Genomic DNA, 23,234 nt, shown 5'->3' with positions numbered 1-23,234 from the left:
CTACAAAAACTATTGCAATTATGGACGGCTATAGAGGCAGCATGGCACAATATTTCTGCACGGGACTTTCAACTACTTGTTGAGTCCATGCGACACGGAACTGCTGCACTATGCAGGTCAACAGGAGGCGTGACACGAGATTAGGAGGCATCCCGTGACATTTCTTACCTCATTTCACATACGGAGATCTGGAGAAAGCTACGTTGGCCTGGTTTCAACAGAGAAGACCCGTGGGTACACAAGTTGGGTAGGTGGGGACAAAGATCTGAATCTGGTGTTTTTTCCTACTTGTGAGACCTTTTACGGTGGAAGAGTCAGGTGTGATGTGTTAGTGATTTGTGATGTGGTTTGCGCTTAGAAGCTTTCGGGATATAAGGTGAGTTAGTTTTTTGAAAATTTCAATCTATGTATATACCATTGTTATCGATGGTATAACAAAATGCCTTATACCTCGTGTTAAGTAGTTAACCAATTCAAGCTTTAAGCTTAGTCGTTAGTTTAACAAGCTGCCACATACGGCAACTGATACCACAATTTTAGAAATGAGCGCAAGGGGGCAAAGATGCTACGAACTAGGTAAGGCAAATATCTGCATGCGTACCTTTGCCCGAAAACGTTTGTCTTTTCTTTCTTCGGTTTTAATACTGAATGCATATTGTTGTATAACATATTTAATTCGCCTTAATTTATAATTCAATATCTCAAATCGATTATTCAGTAGTGATAGGACTAGTTGAACTTCATAATACACAAACTACGCCACTGTCTTCTAAAAGGTTGGAGGAGTCTAAGACGCTAAAAGAAAATGGATCTTCGATTCGAAATGCAGCTAAAACTTTTCGATGTAATGAATACACATTAAGTGAAGGACTTAAGGCAGGCTATGAAGTGAGATCACTCGGCCGTTTCAAAAGAGTATTTTCTGAGACACAGGGAACTGAATTGGCGGAGCACTGTATCAGTCTGGATTCTATGTTCTACGAGCTTACGTTTAAGCACTTTCAACATTCAGCATATCAGTTTGCCAAAAGAAATGGCGTAAACCGCATGTTGAGCAAAGAAATCCAAGTGGCAGGGGAAGACTGGACTCATTCGTTCATGTTGTTGTTGTTGTGGTCTTCAGTCCTGAGACTGGTTTGATGCAGCTCTCCATGCTACTCTATCCTGTGCAAGCTTCTTCATCTCCCAGGACAGACTGCAACCTACATCCTTCTGAATCTGCTTAGTGTATTCATCTCTTGGTCTCCCCCTACGATTTTTACCTTCCATGCTGCCCTCCAATACTAAATTGGTGATCCCTTGATGCCTCAGAACATGTCCTACCAACCGATCCCTTCTTCTGGTCAAGTTGTGCCACAAACTTCTCTTCTCCCCAATCCTATTCAATACTTCCTCATTAGTTACTTGATCTACCCATCTAATCTTCAGCATTCTTCTGTAGCACCACATTTCGAAAGCTTCTATTCTCTTCTTGTCCAAACTATTTACCGTCCATGTTTCGCTTCCATACATGGCTACACTCCATACAAATACTTTCAGAAATGACTTCCTGTCAAATATATACTCGATGTTAACAAATTCCTCTTCTTGAGAAACGCTTTCCTTGCCATTGCCAGTCTACATTTTATATCATCTCTACTTCGACCATCATTAGTTATTTTGCTCCCCAAATAGCAAAACTCCTTTACTACTTTAAGTGTCTCATTTCCTAATCTAATTCCTTCAGCATCACCCGAATTAATTCGACTACATTCCATTATCCTCGTTTTGCTTTTGTTGATGTTCATCTTATATCCTCCTTTCAAGACACTATCCATTCCATTCAACTGCTCTTCCAAGTCCTTTGCTGTCTCTGACAGAATTACAATGTCATCGGCGAACCTCAAAGTTTTTATTTCTTCTCCATGGATTTTAATACCTACTCCAAATTTTTCTTTTGTTTCCTTTATTGCTTGCTCAATATACAGATTGAATAACATCGGGGAGAGGCTACAACCCTGTCTTACTCCCTTCCCAACCACTGCTTCCCTTTCATGTCTCTCGACTCTTATAACTGCCATCTGGTTTCTGTACAAATTGTAAATAGCCTTTCGCTCCCAGTATTTTACCCCTGCCACCTTTAGAATTTGAAAGAGAATATTCCAGCCAACATTGTCAAAAGCTTTCTCTAAGTCTACAAATGCTAGAAACGTAGGTTTGCCTTTCCTTAATCTTTCTTCTAAGATAGCCTATCATAATTTAAATTTGAGGCAACCGGAGAAAATCAGTATCGGGTGGATGACAAGAGTTCAATAGAGCACAAATGGAACGTTCTTCCAGCAACTTGGAAACTTCGCAATCAAAATATAAATTACAAATCAGGAATACAGAGTGTACCTGCAAAACAACAGAAAAGGGTGGCAAGAAAACGCCAAATAACAATAATAATAATAATGCCACGTGTTTCTTTGTGTAAAAATGTTTTGTATTGAAATTATACGTTAATGTCCCGTTTCGATGTCTAATACGACCTCGATGATGGAGAGAATGAGATTAATACTGAACGGATTAATCATGGTAGTACATGACAGGCACTATAATTCTTCTTAAGTCTCTTATAGCTACAATAATTTCTTTTTGTGTGGAATTTTGCAACGTAACAATACGATTCCAGAATGAAATTTTCACTCTGCAGCGGAGTGTACGCTGATATGAAACTTCCTGGCAGATTAAAACCGTGAGCCGGACCGAGACTCGAACTCAGGACCTTTGCCTTTCGCGGGTATGTGCTCTACCATCTGACATAGCCAAGCACGAGTCACTGTGCGAACGTCTAGTGCCGATGGTCATTTGCCCATTTCAGTCGCAGTGGCAGTCGCTGATGTTGTGGTGTCGACGTCGGCACATGCGCGGGGGCATCGGCTGTGGAGGCCCACCGTCAGGAGTGTTCGAATCACTGTGTGTTCAGACACACCTGTACTCTGCCCAGCATTAAAGTCTGATGTCAGTCCCGCCACAATGCGGCGCCTATCCTGCTTTACCGGTCTGTCCAGCCTACGACATCTGACATCTGACCCAACCCCATGACATCTGGACGTGGTTTCGACTTGGTTTAGCCACGTGTTGAAGACACTCACTCCTCGAACACCTAGCAAGTCGTGCAGTCTCCCGGCCATCACAATCTGCCCTCGGTCAAACTCAGATAGATCTTGCAATTTTCCCATTCTACATACGGACAGTACGCTCACTGATACTACATGCACCGTGCGTGTGTCTGACTAGCAGACATTCCACGCAAGGGTTATATCGATAGTAGGTCGGTAGTCATAATACAGGGCGATTCAAAAAGAATACCACAACTTAAAAATGTGTATTTAATGAAAGAAACATAATATAACCTTCTGTTATACATCATTACAAAGAGTATTTAAAAAGGTTTTTTTTCACTCAAAAACAAGTTCAGTGATGTTCAATATGGCCCCCTCCAGACACTCGAGCAATATCAACCCGATACTCCAACTCGTTTCACACTCTCTGTAGCATATCAGGCGTAACAGTTTGGATAACTGCTGTTATTTCTCGTTTCAAATCGTCAATGGTGGCTGGGAGAGGTGGCCGAAACACCATATCCTTAACATACCCCCATAAGAAAAAAATCGCAGGCGGTAAGATCAGGGCTTCTTGGAGGCCAGTGATGAAGTGCTCTGTCACGGGCTGCCTGGCGGCCGATCCATCGCCTCGGGTAGTTGACGTTCAGGTAGTTACGGACAGATAAGTGCCAATGTGGTGGCGATCAATCCTGCTGAAATATGAATTGTTGTGCTTCTTGTTCGAGCTGAGGGAACAGCCAATTCTCTAACATCTCCAGATACTGTAGTTCGGTTACAGTAGCACCTTCGAAGAAAAAGGGACCAAAAACTTTATTGGCTGAAATGGCACAGAAAACGTTCACCTTAGGCGAGTCACGTTCATACTGAGTTGTTTCCCGCGGATTCTCAGTGCACGCTGAACAACTGTCGTCGATTCACTTCTGCCGTACTCAATAACACAAAAAGCTTTCTGTTGAGCGGTCGCCATCTTAGCATCAACTGACGCTGACGCCTAGTCAACAGCGCCTCAAGCGAACAAATGTACAACTAAATGAAACTTTATAGCTCCCTTAATTCGCCGACAGATAGTGCTTAGCTCTGCCTTTTGTCGTTGCAGAGTTTTAAATTCCTAAAGTTGTGGTATTCTTTTTGAATCACCCTGTATTCTGGGTGATCAGTGCATAAACTTCATATTGGAAGCAACATTTCAGTCTCAGGAGTCAGTACTGTGAGACGTGTAAACATTTCAGGCTCGGAAATGTAATGGCGCAGACATTCCTTTGTAACAGTGCCCCACAATGTTGGCACTTAATGTTGCCAGGCTATATTGTCAACAATATGTAATTTCTTTTGCTAGTCTAAACCTACGTTTAGAATTTTTTTATGAGATCGACACATACTTCCAGATGGTTAGTGACCGGAGCAAATTGTATGTGTGAATAGCGGCAAGCCATTTCTCATGCCCCTTTTCATTTAGTATGAGAATAAGACACTAATTAGAGGAGCAGATTTCGGTATTAATATTTTATTAAAGGCAACCGCATTACAGTGACTGTACGTATTGACTTCTAACTTCATCTGAAATACATTTATTATGGTGTAGCTCTTTCTTGTTTTTCTGTATGCTTTCTGTGAGTGTGTGGGAATGGAAAGCACAGTGGCCCTGGGGCAGGCAACATCGATCAGTTGTAGAATTTTGGAACACGTATTATGTTCGAGTGTAATGACTTTTCTGGACACTAGAAATCTACTCTGTAGGAATCAGCATGGGTTTCGAAAAAGACGACCGTGTGAAACCCGGCTCGCGCTATTCGTCCACGAGACTCAGAGGGCCATAGACACGGGTTCCCAGGTAGATGCCGTGTTTCTTGACTTCCGCAAGGCGTTCGATACAGTTCCCCACAGTCGTTTAATGAACAAAGTAAGAGCATATGGACTATCAGACCAATTGTGTGATTGGATTGAAGAGCTGCTAGATAACAGGACACAGCATGTCATTCTCAACGGAGAGAAGTCTTCCGAAGTAAGAGTGATTTCAGGTGTGCCGCAGGGGAGTGTCATAGGACCGTTGCTATTCACAATATACATAAATGACCTTGTGGATGACATCGGAAGTTCACTGAGGCTTTTTGCAGATGATGCTGTAGCATATCGAGAGGTTGTAACAATGGAAAATTGTACTGAAATGCAGGAGGATCTGCAACGAATTGACGCATAGTGCAGGGAACGGCAATTGAATCTCAATGTAGACAAGTGTAATGTGCTGCGAATACATAGAAGGAAAGATCCTTTATCATTTAGCTACAATATAGCAGGTCAGTACCTGGAAGCAGTTAATTCCATAATTTATCTGGGAGTAGGCATTAGGAATGATTTAAAATGGAATGACCATATAAAGTTGATCGTCAGTAAAGCAGGTGCCAGACTGAGATTCATTGGAAGAATCCTAAGGAAATGCAATACGAAAACAAAGGAAGTAGGTTACAGTACACTTGTTCGCCCACTGCTTGAATATTGCTCACCAGTGTGGGATCTGTACCAGATAGGGTTGATAGAAGAGATAGAGAAGATACAACGGAGAGCAGCGCGCTTCGTTACAGGATCATTTAGTAATCACGAAAGCGTTACGGAGATGATAGATAAACTCCAGTGGAAGACTCTGCAAGAGAGATGCTCAGTAGCTCGGTACGGGTTGTTGTCGAAGTTTCGAGAACATACCTTTACCGAGGAGTCAAGCAGTATATTGCTCCCTCCTACGTATATCTCGCGAAGAGACCATGAGAATAAAATCAGAGAGATTGGAACCCACACAGAGGCATACCGACAATCCTTCTTTCCACGAACAATACGAGACTGGAAAAGAAGGGAGAACCAATAGAGGTACTCAAAGTACCCGCCGCGACACACCGTCAGGTGGCTTGCGGAGCATGGACGTAGATGTAGACGCAGATGTAGATGTAGACATAGCCTTGCTCTGCAGCCGACCTTTGATCAGGGAATGGTCTGTGTCAGGGGGAGACCGGCGCTTACTCATGTACTGAAGAGTGCTTTCAACAGATCAAAATCTTACACTTTCCTCAAGAAACACGGCTTGCAGAAACATAAGAGCCTAGTCTGGGGCGCAGTTTTCTACGCTCTTGGCCATCCAAAATACAACACCCCGAAGGAAGCATCCAAATCAGGTGAAATCTGCAGTATACATTTGCGCGATGGCAGAGGGAGATGAATAGCCTTTCAGCATAGGTGCACATGACGGGAGCTGGTAGCGGCACCTGCAAGCACTATATGAAGGGGGAACAAACAGCCGTGTTGAAGCTCTGTAATTGTTCTTTCGTATGGCTGTTTTGAGTAAGCAGCTCCAGACTGCCTCTCAGTAGAGTGTAAGTGCCTTTCGAGTACATTCTGGAGTTCGAACGAGGAAGAATAGTTGTGTATAGGGATTGCGGATTATCTTTCAGAGAAATGGGTGATAGTGTCAGAGAGAACGAAGCAACTGCGATGTGGATCAGTAATCGCTGAATGCAGGAGACAATGACGGACCAAGGGGACCGATTGCACCCACCACTACACGTGATGTCGGGCATATTGTGTGCATGGCAGTGATGGATCACTCTGCCACATCACGAACCATATCACAACAAATTCGGTCTGTTGTGCAACAAGTAGTGTCCGTGCTTACCATTTGACGTCATTGTGCTTACCATTTGACGTCATTTGCAACAGAATGGACTGTCCACAAGGCGTCTATTGCTGCGTTTGCCTCTGAGTCGGTGCCGTAGGCATTTGTACTGGCAGTGATGCGATAAACGACGGACATGGGCAGCTGAATGGAACGACATTGTTTTTACCGACGAATCCCGATTCTGCCTGCACCACCGCTATGGATGGATTAATGTCTGGTGAGACTGTTGAACTGTTACATTATGCATCGCCATACTGGTCCTGCACCCGGTATTATGGCTTGGGGTGGTATTGGATACCACTACCCCCCCCCCCCCCCCATAGTATGCGGTGCGGGTACACTAAACAGTCAGCGTTACATCTCTGAAGCGTTGGAGCCTGTTGTCTTCCTATAGCTTCACAGCTTGCCGACGCCGGCAGTGGTGGCCGAGCGGTTCTAGGCGCTCAGTCCGGAACCGCGCGATTGCTGCAGTCCCAGGTTCGAATCCGGCCTCGGGCATCGATGTGCGTGATGGTCTTAGGTTAGTTAGGTTTAAATAGTTCTAAGTTCTAGGGGACTGATGACCTCGGCTGTTAAGTCCCAGAGCCATTTGAACCATTTGAGCTTGCCGACGGTCACATTCCAACAGGATAATGCATGACCGCACGTGGCACTCAACATCCGACACTTCTTCTTCGGCTATCATATTGCCATGACCTCTCTGTTCTACCGATCTCTCGCGTATCGGAAACGTCTGGTCGATGATCGTACAACGAATGGCCCGGGATGCACCACCCACTGCTACACCGGATCAACTTTGGCAGTATATGGAAGCACCATGAATTGCTGTACTCCAACAACACATCCAGAGCCTTTTTGATTCCATGCCGAGGCCTTTAGCAGCGGTTAAACAATGCAGTGGTGGCAACACTCAATACTAATTTCATCATCTTCCCCCTTCACATGGTGCTCTATTTTCAGTAATGTGACCTCTGTACGACGTGTTACCTCCCACATCGATTTTGCTGTGATATCTCTGGTTCTCCGTGGCGTTGCACTTTGCATGGCCAGCAGTGTACTTTCACCGCACCTCGGATGCAAGGCCAGTTACTGGGCGCAAAAATGCGCGAACGGTAAAAATATTTGTGGCGTCGGAGACACGGAGCAGAAGCAACAGCTTTGTGGAAGAAGAAGGGCGAATCAGAAAGTTATTGGCGCTTTACTGCGACGCGTTTTTCCTGGAGTACTTTTTGTACATGAACGAATCTCGGCATTAGTCGGCTAGGTTTTCATATCCTGCAATCGGTGGGTATGTCCTGTTTTGGCGGGAAGGAACTGAACGTGTCACGGTTCCTTTGAAAATCGAGGAGTTTGCTAGGAGATAGGGAAGTGGGTGGAAATTTTGGAAATTTGTGGTAAGTTCCTGTGGGAGCAAAGTACTGAGGTCGTCCCTAGGCTTACACATTGGTTAATCTAACTTAAACTTACTTACGCTAGGGGCAACACACACGCCTGTGCCCGAGGGAGGACTCGAACGTCTGACAGAGGGCAGCCGCGCGAACCGTGGCAAGGCCCCATAGACCGCACGGCTACCTCGCGCATTTGTTCGTTCAGAGATGGAGAGCCGTGCACACTTGGGGCGCGTCTTAGCAGATGAGCGGGGTCCTTAGTTTGTGTCGACGGACGCCAGACCCTCGTCCTATACCGTAGAGCCACATCCATGACGGCGCCGTTTTGCTGGTCTCATACTGATTAATTATGGTGAGCATAATTATCAGTGCCGGCGTCGTAGGACAACTTTTAGTCCGCATTTCGTCAGGTCACAGCATTCATCAGTCGTAATTCCAGCATTGCTTTTGTAGACGCATTAATTGCTCGCTTTAATAGACGCATTAGTTTCTCAACAACTATCAAGCCAACAGTTACTGAATTCCTTTAGATAACTGTTCGTGAGTAACTTTCATAACGCCAGCTGCGTCTAAGCAGCGTGTTTCTTTGTTCGTTCAAGTAAGTCTGAAAACCAATAAGTCTCCTTCGTAAAATTCGCATAGGAGACATCTATAAAGTAAACTGATAATCTTTCTTAGTCAGATCTGTTTTACGTGAATTTAATCGAATAGAGGAATGTGTTAATCCAAAGCTTGTTTCTGTTAACACTTTATTCCCTTGTAATTCTCCACTTTAGGATCCATACCTATGGCCTCATATTCCTCAGGTTATTCATTCCATTGTGCACAATAGTGACAGGGATGCTAAACGCGTGTCCAGGTCTTAATTAACTTTCTGTGTCAGGATAAACATTTTTACACATAAGGAGTTTTGCAAGGGGCGATCAGAAATTTCCTATTCGAGAGCGTTGCTGCAGCATGTAGACAACCCGGCAACGACTCTGATGCTACTATATAAGCGCCGACATGGAGGCAAGGGGCTACTGTGGCCTTCGAATGCAGACTTTTTCATCGCCCTTTACATTTGCAGTTGACTCTCAACAAAATATATGTAATAAAATGCACAGATATGGACATAAGGATGTAATATGGTTTGACTATGTCATTGGTGGTCAATCACTGGAATCACACAGCCCTCAAATATGAAGAAGCTTCTATCAACAGCAACTGAAGAACACAAATTTATTGAAAGAAGCGACATGATATGTAATGGTTCAAATGGCTCAGAGCACTATGGGACTTAACTTCTAAGGTCATCAATCCCCTAGAACTTAGAACTAGTTAAACCTAACTAACCTAAGGACATCACACACATCCATGCCCGACGCAGGGTTCGAACCTGTCACCGTAGTGGTTGCGCGGTGCCTGACTGTGGTGGCTAGAACCGCTCGGCCACCACGGCCGGCCACATGATATGTAATACTGGCATGACAGTGATCACTTAAGTACCACTCTTCAACTAATTCTTGAGTATTTTGCGTAAGCGTGGGACCGTCACCAAAATTGGATTAACTGGAGAGATAGAAAATATCCAAAGAAGAGCTGCATTGTTGATTTCGGATTTGGTTCATCAGTGTGAGTCTCAGGAGAAAGACTCCAAAAACTGCAGTGTGTAATGAATGAGATAGCTCGTTGTGGAAGGACTTACTCAGGGAACTTATTACATCCTCCACTACGTGTCCTCTGTAAAGTACGAAGTCCGTGAATAGTACAGAAATTCTGGCTCTAAGACATTCGTACCGACAGCGTTTCTCTCTCATAAAATATGCGAATGGAATGAAGGAAAGTTATAGTGGTGCTCCGTGCACCCTCCCTCTCACACAGTTCACACAGTACGAGGGTTTGGAGTGTGCATTGTATGCACATGAGATGCACAACAATATGGAAGCACCAAAAACTCAACACATTGCCGTGCCTAATATGGTGCAAGAAAACTTCTAGCATGCAAAAGATTCCAATCACGTCGAAATGGATAAATACAGGTTGTGTTTGGGTTTGAAGGGAATTTTACCATTCTTCCTGAAAAGTACCAGCAATCTCACGTAATTATGATGGAGGTGGATAGCAATCACGCAACCTTCTCTTCATATCAGATTACAAATCTCAATAATACTGGTGTCTGGTGACGATGGTGGTCATGGTAGATGTGTTAATTCAGCCTGGTACTCACAAAACCAGTTCTGCATAATGCAAGCTGTGCAGATAGGGGTTCTGTCGTTTTGGAACACAGCACCACCTTGGGGGAACGAACTTTGTGCCATGTGGCTCAGACACGGTGCCTCTTGAAACACTGAAGACTTTGGCTCTTTCCATTATAGAAGTATGCACTGTAGCAGCACAGACAATTTTCCCACGTTCTAAATCACTCAGCTGAGACATAATCCACTCACAACTGCACAGAGCGCTGTTCTGACCACGACTGACACATACGCCATGTGGGGACACCGAACAGGTGCCGCCCGTGGTCAGATACAGCAGCGCAATCAGCAGGCTTAGCCAGCAGCGGCCGCAGCCGCACAGCTGCCGCCGCCTCTGCGCCTACACACCTGTGCGGCGGGCTGCAGCTGCTGCAGCGAGCCCAGCTGCGCCGCCAGCTGTTCCCTCGCGGCCGCCAGTCGCTGTTCCTGCTGCTCCACCGCCTCCCTCAGCTGCCTCGTCGCCTCCTCCCTCTTCTCCAGGGACTTCTGCCACTGCTCCCGCTGCTGTCTCTCCGACGTCTCCAGCCGCTCCAAGCGCTTCTTGGACTCTGCCTCCAGCTTCTCCAGAGACACGCGCCACATCTGCGAGCATTGCAACGTTCTGCAGCTGAGATGGGTGACAAATTACGACAGAAATAATAATGACAGTTGTATAGTTTTGAGCATTTATCATTATAAACATTATAGTGTACGCCAAAGTAGAACATTCAAAACAGCAATGAGAGAAGCTCGGAACGTAATGCACAATAATTTTATTACCACAAAGTATAATACGTTACAAAAAAAAAAATCACAAGTGAACTTCCCTGTTCGTAGAAGTCAGTTTGGTTGGAGTATAGCCATCTGCAGACTGCTGACTTCACTTCCCGATCCTTATGTGTAATGGTGGATAACACACATCTCGCCAGAATAGAACAACATACTGCCCTCCTAGGAAGCCAGTATTGACACATACAACACACAATTGTGTACATATGATTAACTGGCTCTCTAGGTGTCCATTACAAGCAATATTAGTAAACACCCTAGCACCCCACTGTTCTAAGACAGTGGGTAAGGCAACACATGGAATGGAACCACTATCAACGCTGTTCCATTTTCTACACTGAGAGGCGCAACAATATGCAATGAGGTGACAACAGTCATTGAGTAGCGATATCCACATATAGAGATGGCAGCAGAATCGCATATGATGATGATGATGAAATCCCATACTCCGAGGAGCATAGCGGACAATGCGGGAGACCCGTACCGCCGTACTAGGCAAGGTCCTAGCGGAGGTGGTTTGCCATTGCCTTCCTCCGACCGTAATGAGGATGAATGATGATAATGAAGACGATACAACAACATCCAGTCAACCCGAGGCAGGAAACATCCCTGACCCCGCCGGGAATCGAATCCGGGACGCCGTGCGCGGGAAGCGAGAACGTTACCGCAAGACCACGAGCTGCGGACATAGAATCGCACATGCAAGGTGTAAAGGGATAGGGGATTGGCGGAGCTATCATCTACACTCAGGTGATTACTGTGGAAAGGTTTCCGACGTGACTATGGCCGTACAACGGCAGTTAACAGAAGTTGATAGCAGAACAGTAGTTGGAGACATGGGGGCGATCTATTTCGAACATCGTTAGGAAATCAAATATTCCGAGATCCACACTGTCAAGAGTGTGCCGAGAATACCCCCCCCCCCCCCCCCACAACACACTTTATATATCCTCTGCTGCTAGCGTTCACACCTGGCGTCTGTGGATGGTTATTGAATGTTGACGTTCAACATAGGCAGTGGTCACATTAATGTCACTAGTCCGTCTATCTGGGGGATAATATATGAGGTAAATGAAAACATCATACCTAACATTGATTATGCTATAACGTGAGTGAGTGATACGCTGTGTCCACGTTGTTATTCAACGTCGTTATTCAATCGGCACATTGTACAAACTCTAGAGGAAACCAAGAAGAAATTTGGGAAGAGAAACAAAGTTGAGGGGAAAAAATGACATGCTAATTCTGTGAGAGGCGCCAAGGGACCTGAAAGAATAGATGTACGGAATGGCTAGTGTCATAAAACGTGGTATAAGATGAACAAAACATAAGCAAAGAAAGCGTAACGGTATGTAGCTGAGTTAAATCAGGTGATGCTGAGGGAATTAAATTAGGGAATGAGACACTTAAAGTGGTAGATCAATTGTGCTATTCTGGTAGCAAAATAAGTGCTGATGGCTGAAGTAGAGTGCACATATAAAATGCAGATTGGCAGAACCTTGGGAAGCATCTCTGAAAAAGAGAGATCTGTTAACTTCGATTATCAATTTAAATGGTGATCCATCTTTTCTGAAGGTGTTTATCTCGAATGTAGTCTTATGTGGAAATGAAATGTGAACGATACACAGTTCAGGCAAGAAGAGATTAGAAGCTTTTGAAATATGGTACTAAAGGTAAATGCTGAAGATAGATGCACAGATCGAGTAATTACTGAAAAGGCGCTGAAAACAGAAACAGAAATATTTCTGTATATGTAATTTTTTTTGAGACAGTAGTTCCTGTATCATCTGCGAAAAGCTGCTAATATTGTCTTCCATATTATAGATATATGTATGATAATGACAGGAAGTCTCCTTTCTGACCTCTGTCCCATCCGTTCCTGTTCCTACTGACTCACCTGTTCCTGTTCGGATCGTCTTTCTGCGGCACGCTCCTCTTCTTCCAGGATTCGTTCCAGGCGCATCATAGCCTGCTCCGCTTTCGACTCCAACTCCTGCTGTTGTTCCTGGAGCATCAAGAACAACATACACATAATGACATATTATGACCAGTCAATGAATGTTTACAACAGGAGTACAACAAACATTCGGCCAAACAGTCTACATGACCTAACCAACGGTACAAACTTATCGTATTAAAAACATTATCAGTGGATTTTTCTGGAATAGTGCACAGTGTTTTTACATATATTACTTGCACACTAATGCACCTACGTAGCTGAGTGGTCAGCGAGTCTGGCTGGTATGCACCACTGGCAGAGGACGACACAGCGGTCGGTCGGGACAGATTCGTCCATCATGACTAGAATGTGGGGCTTTACTTATACATTTCAAAAGACTAAATTTTTACATTAATAGGATGTTACTTACAGATAACTTGTGCCGGTCATAAACGTTTCCAAGTTTTGTAATGAACTGTTTCTGCTGAAGAGTAAATCTACGGTAATGGAGATGTTAAAGAGAAACGACTGCAGTCTGTATTTGGGCGCAATGCTGCTGTCTGTCAAATAATTGGAAGGGCTGGAGGTAGAAACCGTTACCCATAAGAGTACCCCGCCATGAAGTCGTCTTCTGTGCCAACCTTTTCATCTTAGAGTAGCTTATAACCTACCTCAATAATTTGCTGGTTGTATTCCAATGTCCGTTTTCCTCTACAGTTTTTATCCTGTATAGCCCCCTCTAGAGCTATGGAAGCTATTTCGTGATGTATAAACATATGTCCTATCATCCTCTTCCTTCTCCTTGTCAGTGTTTTCCACATATACCTTTCCTCTCCGATTCTGCTCAGAGCCTCCTCATTCTTCACCTTATCAGTCAACCTGATTTTCAACGTTCGTCTGTGGCACCACATCTCAAATGCTTCGATTGTCTTCTATTCTGATTTTCTCACAGTCCATGTTTCACTATACAATGCTGTGCTCCAAACGTACATTCTCAGAAATTTTCTTCCTCAAGTTAAGGCCTATGCTTGATGCTAGTAGACTTCTCTTGGCCAGGAATGCCATTTTTGCCACTGCGAGTCTGCTTCTTATGTCATCCTTGCTCCGCCCGTCATTGCTTATTTTACTGCCCAGGAAGCAGAATTCCTTAACCTCATCTACTTCATGACCATCAATCCTGATGTTAAGTTCCTCGCTGGTCTTATTTCTGCTACTTCTCATTACTTTCGTCTTTCTTCGCTTTACTGTCAGCCCATATTCTGTGCTCATTAGATTGTTCATTCCATTCAACAGATCATGTAATTCTTCTTCAATTTCCACGACTGCCTTCTCGATGTGCAGGTTGAACAGAAGGGGTGAAAGACTACATCCCTGTCTTACACCCTTTTTAATCCGACCACTTCGTCTTTGGTCGTCCTCTCTTATTATTCCCTCTTGGCTTTTGAACATATTTATGTTACCTGTCTTTCCCTATACTTTACCCCTATATTTCTCAGAATTTCGTACGTGTTGCACCATCTGGACACAGTAGAACGCATTTTCAAGGTCCACAAATCCTACGAACATGTAATGATTCTTCTTTACTTCTGCTTCTATTACCAATCGCAACGTCAGAACTGCCTCTCTGGTGATTTTAAATTTCCCAAAGCCAAACTGATCGGCATCTAAGAAATCCTCAATTACCTTTTGTTATGTTACATGTCGGTTAAACGGAAATATGTAAACAGTACCATATGACAAAGCAAATTAATTAGCAGACAATTTTCTAGCGGTACATGCGGATCTACATTGTACCAGAATATGGTGCATTCGAAAGCACAACAGATAAGGTGATCAGACTAATCGATACCAGACTGAAAGGTTGGGCCGGCCGGAGTGGCCGAGCGGTTCTACGCGCTACAGTCTGGAACCGAGCGACCGCTACGGTCGCAGGTTCGAATCCTGCCTGGGGCATGGTTGTGTGTGATATCCTTAGGTTAGTTAGGTTTAAGAAGTTCTAAGTTCTAGGGGACTGATGACCTCAGAAGTTAAGTCCCATAGTGCTCAGAGTCATATGAACCATTTTTTTGAAAGTTTGGACCAAAACAATAGATGGGCTATCAAAGAGTTTTACAGCTGAGTTACGCGTTCGTTTCTATGCCAATATTACACTCATGCTCATAAATTAAGGATAATTGCAGAAAGTGGTGCCACACAACGAGGCACTACACAAAACTGGCGCTAATAGCATAGGCACATAGGGAACACACACGACACAGATCTGTAAGTCCACAGTATTGGTGATAAGTTGAGAAAACCGCCCCGAAATACATGTACTACAAAACGCCACTGTTTCCTGCGTATGTACCCTGACATCAATATGGGATGTGATCACCATGCACACGTACACAGTCTGCACAATGGGCTGGCATACTTTGGATCAGGTGGTCGAGCAGTTGCTGTGGTATAGCCTCCCATTCTTGCACCAGTGCCTGTCGGAGCTCCTGAAGTGTCGTAGGGGTTTGAAGACGTGCAGCGATACGTCGACCGACAGCATCCCAAAGCTCGACGGGGTTTAGGTCTGGAGAACAGGCAGGCCACTCCATTCGCCTGATATCTTCTGTTTCAAGGTACTCCTCCACGATGACGGCTCGGTGACGCCGTGCGTTAGCATCCATTAGGAGGTCAGTTGGAATCACTGCACCCCTGAACAGGCGGAAATACTGGTGCAAAATGATCTCCCGATACACCTGATCTATTACAGTTCCTCTGTCAAAGACATGCAGGGGTGTACGTGCACCAATCATAATCCCACCCCACACCATCAAACCACGACCTCCATACAGGTACCTTTCAAGGACATTAAGAGGTTGGTATCTGGTTCCTGGTTAACGCCAGATGCAAACCCGGCGAGAATCACTGTTCAGACTATACCTGGACTCCTCCGTGAACATAACGCGGGACCACTGTTCCAGTAACCATGTACCGTGTTCTTGACACCAGGCTTTACGGGCTCTCCTGTGACCAGGGGTCAGTGAAATGCACATTGCAGGCCTTTGGGCGAATAAAACATGTCTGTTCAGTCGCCTGTAGACTGTGTGTCTGGAGACAACTGTTCCAGTGGCTGTGGTAAAGTCCCGAGCAAGGCTACCTGCAATACTCCGTGGCCGTCTGCGGGCACTGATGGTGGACATCAGTCTTCTTGTGGTGTTGTACACTGTGGACGTCCCGTACTGTAGCGCCTGGACACGTTTCCTGTCTGCTGGAATCGTTGCCATAACCTTGAGATCACACTTTGTGGCACACGGAGGGCCCGTGCTACGACCTGCTGTGTTTCACCAGCCTCCAGTCGCCCTAGTATTCTAGTCCTCATAACGTCATCAATATGTGTTCTTCGAGCCAATTTCAACACACAGTCACCATTAGCACGTCTGAAAACGTCTGCACACGTACTCGCTGCACCGTACTCTGACATGCACCAACACACCTCTGCGTGTGTGGACTGTTGTCGGCGCCACCGTGTGACGACCGCAGGCCAAATGCACCGCATGGTCATACCCCGAGGTGATTTAAACCCGCAAACCGCCAACCAGAGCGTTGTTTCTCCACGTATAAGCATTATCTTTAATTTATGAGCGTGAGTGTAGATTCTCTACAGTGAAATGCGTTGTTGACAACAAATATTGTTATAGGAAAAAGGTATTACCTCGCTGTGGTTAATAGTCGCCATCAAATGGCTCTGAGCACTACGGGACTTAACATCTATGGTCATCAGTCCCCCAGAACTTAGAACTACTAAAACCTAACTAACCTAAGGACATCACACACATCCATGCCCGAGGCAGGATTCGAACCTGCGACCGTAGCAGTCGCGCGGCTCCGGACTGAGCGCCTAGAACCGCTAGACCACCGCGGCCGGCTAGTCGCCATCGTTTATTGATATCTGCAAGATGTATGTGTGTGTGAACTGCAAATATTATACAAATATTTTCCTTGTTCAGTGGAATATTTTTACTTAATTGCGGCGGAGTTACGTCAAAATATTATCGCGTAGAACACCAATGAATGTAAATATGCAAAATACGTTAAGTTAATGATTTTTGTGTCCTTCAGAATGAAACGTCCCCTTTGAACAATTTTACATGTGAAACGTCCACTTAGAACAATTATACAAGCCTGTGCTTAACCTGACACACAATATTATTTAGCGCAACGCAATCTGACTTTCAATAACCCCTACAAAACAATGGCCCTGACTAACTTTAACCTATACCTTTTACAAATCACTTACCTCACAAAAATCTTCGCTACTCAAGCTACTGCAAAACAGCGAGCGCCACTACTGCCAGCTAAATAAAAGATTCAAACCACTGAAGGTACTAACTACTGATAGGGATAGTTAGCAAATGAAAGATATTAATAGAGAACAAACAATGTATTTACCTTAATATTCATAATTGACATTCAGTCTTACAGATTATCAAAACTCCGCCATCTCTCTCCCCACGTCCACCACTGCTGGCGGCTCACCTCCAACTGCCCAGCGCTACGCGCTGTTCGCATCCAGCTATAGCAGTTCATGACAATAATGGCAGACAACAATGCAAACTAGCCACATACTGCACACAGCACAGCCAGTGATTTTCATACAGAGTGCTATGTAACGTTGCCAATAAGAAACATAAACAGCAAACTTACATAAAGAAAACATAAACAGCCTACTTACATAGCCCCCATGCTCTCCACAAAAAATTTTACAAAATGTTTTTGGCCGGTGGCCAATAATGATTTGATAAAATTTTTCATAATTACACTAACAAAGATATCCAATGCACACACTTATTGATACAATGTTGGTCAACAGCTAAAATTTTTTTCACAGTCAATAAAGACAGTCCAGATTGTTCATCATATATGTAAGTAGGCTGTTTATGTTTTCTTTATGTAAGTTTGCTGTTTATGTTTCTTATTGGCAACGTTACATAGCACTCTGTATGAAAATCACTGGCTGTGCTGTGTGCAGTATGTGGCTAGTTTGCATTGTTGTCTGCCATTATTGTCATGAACTGCTATAGCTGGATGCGAACAGCGCGTAGCGCTGGGCAGTTGGAGGTGAGCCGCCAGCAGTGGTGGACGTGGGGAGAGAGATGGCGGAGTTTTGATAATCTGTAAGACTGAATGTCAATTATGAATATTAAGGTAAATACATTGTTTGTTCTCTATTAATATCTTTCATTTGCTAACTATCCCTATCAGTAGTTAGTACCTTCAGTGGTTTGAATCTTTTATTTAGCTGGCAGTAGTGGCGCTCGCTGTTTTGCAGTAGCTTGAGTAGCGAAGATTTTTGTGAGGTAAGTGATTTGTAAAAGGTATAGGTTAAAGTTAGTCAGGGCCATTGTTTTGTAGGGGTTATTGAAAGTCAGATTGCGTTACGCTAAATAATATTGTGTGTCAGGTTAAGCACAGGCTTGTATAATTGTTCTAAGTGGACGTTTCACATGTAAAATTGTTGGGGAGAGAGATGGCGGAGTTTTGATAATCTGTAAGACTGAATGTCAATTATGAATATTAAGGTAAATACATTGTTTGTTCTCTATTAATATCTTTCATTTGCTAACTATCCCTATCAGTAGTTAGTACCTTCAGTGGTTTGAATCTTTTATTTAGCTGGCAGTAGTGGCGCTCGCTGTTTTGCAGTAGCTTGAGTAGCGAAGATTTTTGTGAGGTAAGTGATTTGTAAAAGGTATAGGTTAAAGTTAGTCAGGGCCATTGTTTTGTAGGGGTTATTGAAAGTCAGATTGCGTTGCGCTAAATAATATTGTGTGTCAGGTTAAGCACAGGCTTGTATAATTGTTCTAAGTGGACGTTTCACATGTAAAATTGTTCAAAGGGGACGTTTCAAGAATAAGTAATTATTCTTAAGATGAAAGAAGTGAGGCGTAAAAAAATTAGTAGCTTTACTGTATCGCTTTTCCGATTTACGTTTTCGCAATACGCACACCCAGGAATTTGGAACTTTTTACTCTGATCCTTATTTCTCTTGGTAAACTACATTCACAGTTGGTGGGTTTTGTGACTGCTTAAGACTGCATGAACTTTTTTTAACTTAACGCTAGTCCATTTCTGGAAAGCGAGCTAATAACTTCAACACAAAACCATTTACTCTTTTCTGTGTTGTGATATATTCTACAGGGTGTTACAGAAAGGTACGGCGAAACTTTCAGGAAACATTCCTCACACACAAAGAAAGAAAATATGTTATATGGACACGTGTCCGGAAATGCTTACTTTCCATGTTAGGGCTAATTTTATTACTTCTCTTCAAATCACATCAATCAGGGAATGTAAACACAGAGCAACAGAACGTACCAGCGTGACTTGAAACACTTTGTTACAGGAAATGTTCAAAATGTCCTCCGTTAGCGAGGATACATGCATCCACCCTCCGTCACATGGAATCCCTGATGCGCTGATGCAGCCCTAGAGAATGGCGTATTGTATCACAGCCGTCCACAATATGAGCACGAAGAGTCTCTACATTTGGTACCGGGGTTGCTTTCAAATGCCCCCATAAATGAAAGTCAAGAGGGTTGAGGTCAGGAGAGCGTGGAGGCCATGGAATTGGTCCACCTCTACCAATCCATCGGTCACCGAATCTGTTGTTGAGAAGCGTACGAACACTTCGACTGAAATGTGCAGGGGCTCCATCGTGCATGAACCACATGTTGTGTCGTACTTGTAAAGGCACATGTTCTAGCAGCACAGGTAGAGTATCCCGTATGAAATCATGATAACGTGCTCCATTGAGCGTAGGTGGAAGAACATGAGGCCCAATCAAAACATCACCAACAATGCTTGCCCAAACGTTCACAGAAAATCTGTGTTGATGACGTGATTGCACAATTGCGTGCGGATTCTCGTCAGCCCACACATGTTGATTGTGAAAATTTACAATTTCATCACGTTGAAATGAAGCCTCATCCATAAAGATAACATTTGCACTGAAATGAGGATTGACACATTGTTGGATGAATCATTCGCAGAAGTGTACCCGTGGAGGCCAATCAGCTGCTGATAGTGGCTGCACACGCTGTACATGGTACGGAAACAACTGGTTCTCCCGTAGCACTCTCCATACAGTGACGTGGTCAACGTTACCTTGTACAGCAGCAACTTCTCTGACGCTGACATTAGGGTTATCGTCAACTGCACGAAGAATTGCCTCGTCCATTGCAGGTGTCCTCGTCGTTCTAGGTCTTCCCCAGTCGCGAGTCATAGGCTGGAATGTTCCGTGCTCCCTAAGACGCCGATCAATTGCTTCGAGCGTCTTCCTGTCGGGACACCTTCGTTCTGGAAATCTGTCTCGATACAAACGTACCGCGCCACGGCTATTGCCCCATGCTAATTCATACATCAAATGGGCATCTGCGAACTCCGCATTTCTAAACATTGCACTGACTGCAAAACCACGTTCGTGATGAACACTAACCTGTTGATGCTACTGATGTGCTTGATGCTAGTACTGTAGAGCAATGAGTCGCATGTCAACACAAGCACCGAAGTCAACATTACCTTCCTTCAATTGGGCCAATTGGCAGTGAATCGAGGAAGTACAGTACATACTGACGAAACTAAAATGAGCTCTAACATGGAAATTAAGCGTTTCCGGACACATGTCCACATAACATCTTTTCTTTATTTGTGTGTGAGGAATGTTTCCTGAAATTTTGGCCGTACCTTTTTGTAACACCCTGTATATCGAAGTTTGGATCTGAGCCGTGCTGGGACAGCCAAAGCGACATTTCCTCTTCAGCCTAGAGTCGCACGCACCTGGACATTCTTTTCCTTAGCCTTGTTTGTGTCTTCGTGTGTGTCACACCGTCCTTTGCGTCCGGAGCAACAGCGCAGGAACATAAGGATTTGAGGAGCTGGGTTGGGAACCCCCTCTCTGTGACTCTTCACTGGACTCAGCAGTGGATCTTGACACTGACTGATGACGTAACTCAGTTGGTCAGCACGTAGAATTTCGTTTCTTGTTGTTAAATTGTGCTGGCTTATACGTTTCTTTCCTTGAATGTTAATAGGATCTACGGCTCTCTTCGTTGCGTCAATTTATCTATGATTCCTGTCAAGATGTCGTTTTCTCTCCCTGGTTTTTGCACTGCGTTTAATATGGGTCCCGAATGTTCCACAGGGTCTGCCTTGTTTTTAGAGAGGGCATGCCCATAGAAGGGACTGAAGTCGTTGATAATGGTAGAGAAATAGGATGTACTTTTCTTCACCTGGACTGGGTTCTCCTTTGTGCACCGCCCGGTGCCGGACGCATAAGAGGTCGTTTATTTGTTACGGAAAAGTCTGCAGTATATTTTGATAAGTGGTGTTTTTAACTGTGCTTTGCGTCCCGTCTGCCAATTTTAATTTCTGTCGGGAATTGCAAGGTTTACTCTTTTTCCTTGAAACTGCAAGATGACTGGGTCTACAAATACCCGACTCTTGTCACATATACATCTACATCATATTCTGCCTGGCAGAGGGTTCATCGAACCACTTTCACAATTCTCTACTATTCCAATTTCGTATAGCGCGGAAAGAATGAACACTTATATCTTCCCGTACGAGCTCTGATTTCCCTTATTTTATCGTGTTGATCGTTCCTCCCTAGGTAGGTCTTTCTCAATGAAATATTTTCGCATTCGGAGGAGAAAGTTGGTGATTGGAATTTCTTGTGAAGATTCCGTCGCAACGAAGGTAGATCTTTTAATGATTTCCAGCCCAAACCCTGTATCATTTCTGTGACACTCTCTCCCATATTTCGCGATAATACAAAACGTGCTGCCCTTCTTTGAAATTTTACGATATATTCCGTCAATCCTATCTTGTAAGGATCCCACACCACGCAGCAGTATTCTAAAAGAGGACGGACAAGCGTAGTGTAGGCAGTCTCTTTAGTAGGTCTGTTACATTTTCTAAGTGTCCTGCCAATAAAACGCAGCCTTTGGTTAGCCCTCCTAAGATGTTCGTAATTGTAATAGCTAGATATTTAGTTGAATTTACGGCTTTTAGATTAGACTGATTTATCGTGTAACCGAAGTTTAACGAGTTCCTTTTAGCACTCATGTGGATGGCCTCGCACTTTTCGTTACTTGGGGTCAACTGCCACTTTTCGCACCATTCAGGTATCTTTTCTAAATCGTATTGCAGTTTGTTTTGGTCTTCTGATGACTTTATTAGTCGATAAACGACAGTGTCATCTGCAAACAACTGAAGACGGCTGCTCAGATTGTCTCCATAATCGTTTATATAGATAAGGAACAGCAAAGGGCCTATAACACTACCTTGGGGAACGCCAGAAATCACTTCTGTTTTATTCGATCACTTTTTATCAATTACTACGAACTGTAACCTCCCTGACAGGAAATCATAAATCCAGTCACATAACTGAGACGATATTCCATAAGCACGCAATTTCACTACGAGCCGCTTGTATGGTACAGTATCAAAAGCCTTCCGGAAATCCAGAAATACGGAATCGATCTGAAATCCCTTGTCAATAGCACTCAGCACTTCATGTGAATAAAGAGCTAGTTGTGTTTCACAGGAACGATGTTTTCTAAACCCATATTGACTCTGTGTGAATAGACCGTTTTCTTCGAGGCTATTCATAATGTTCGAACATAATATATGTTCTAAAATCCTGCTGCATATCGACGTTAACGATACGGGCTTGTAATTTAGTGTATTACTCCTACTACCTATCTTGAATATTGGTGTGGCCTGTGCAACTTTCCAGTCTTTGGGTACGGATATTTCGTCGAGCGAACGGTTGTATACGATTGTTAAGTATGGAGCTAATGCATCAGCATACTCCGAAAGGAACCCAATTGGTATACAGTCCGGGCCAGAAGACTTGCTTTTATTAAGTGATTTGAGTTGCTTCCCTACTCCGAGGATATCTACTTCTACGTTACTCATGTTGGCAGCTGTTCTCGATTCGAATTCTGGAATATTTACTTCGTTTTCTTTCGTGAAGGCATTTCGGAAGGCTGTGTTTAGTAACTCTGCTTTGGCAGCACTGTCTTCTATAGTATCTCCATTGCTATCACGCAGAGAAGGCATTGATTGTTTCCTGCCGCCGACATACTTCACATAAGACCAGAATCTCTTTGGATTTTC

General features: G+C 44.0%; 1 protein-coding gene across 1 annotated transcript in view; it reads right to left on the bottom strand.

The window, feature by feature from the left end:
* LOC126106112 (trichohyalin-like) overlaps nt 1-23,234 on the bottom strand; it is a 134,881-nt gene that overhangs the window by 30,571 nt on the left and 81,076 nt on the right. Inside the window, exons 9-10 of the mRNA XM_049912358.1 lie at nt 13,041-13,148; nt 10,724-10,957 (exon numbers count right to left, since the gene is read on the bottom strand). Coding sequence (XP_049768315.1) covers nt 10,724-10,957; nt 13,041-13,148 — 342 coding nt within the window. The remainder of the gene's footprint in view (nt 1-10,723; nt 10,958-13,040; nt 13,149-23,234) is intronic.

Source organism: Schistocerca cancellata, chromosome 10 (genome assembly GCF_023864275.1).
Source record: "Schistocerca cancellata isolate TAMUIC-IGC-003103 chromosome 10, iqSchCanc2.1, whole genome shotgun sequence".
NCBI lineage: Eukaryota > Metazoa > Arthropoda > Insecta > Orthoptera > Acrididae > Schistocerca > Schistocerca cancellata.
The sequence above is the reverse complement of the archived record's forward strand: the minus strand, read 5'-3'. Positions and strand labels throughout refer to the sequence as shown.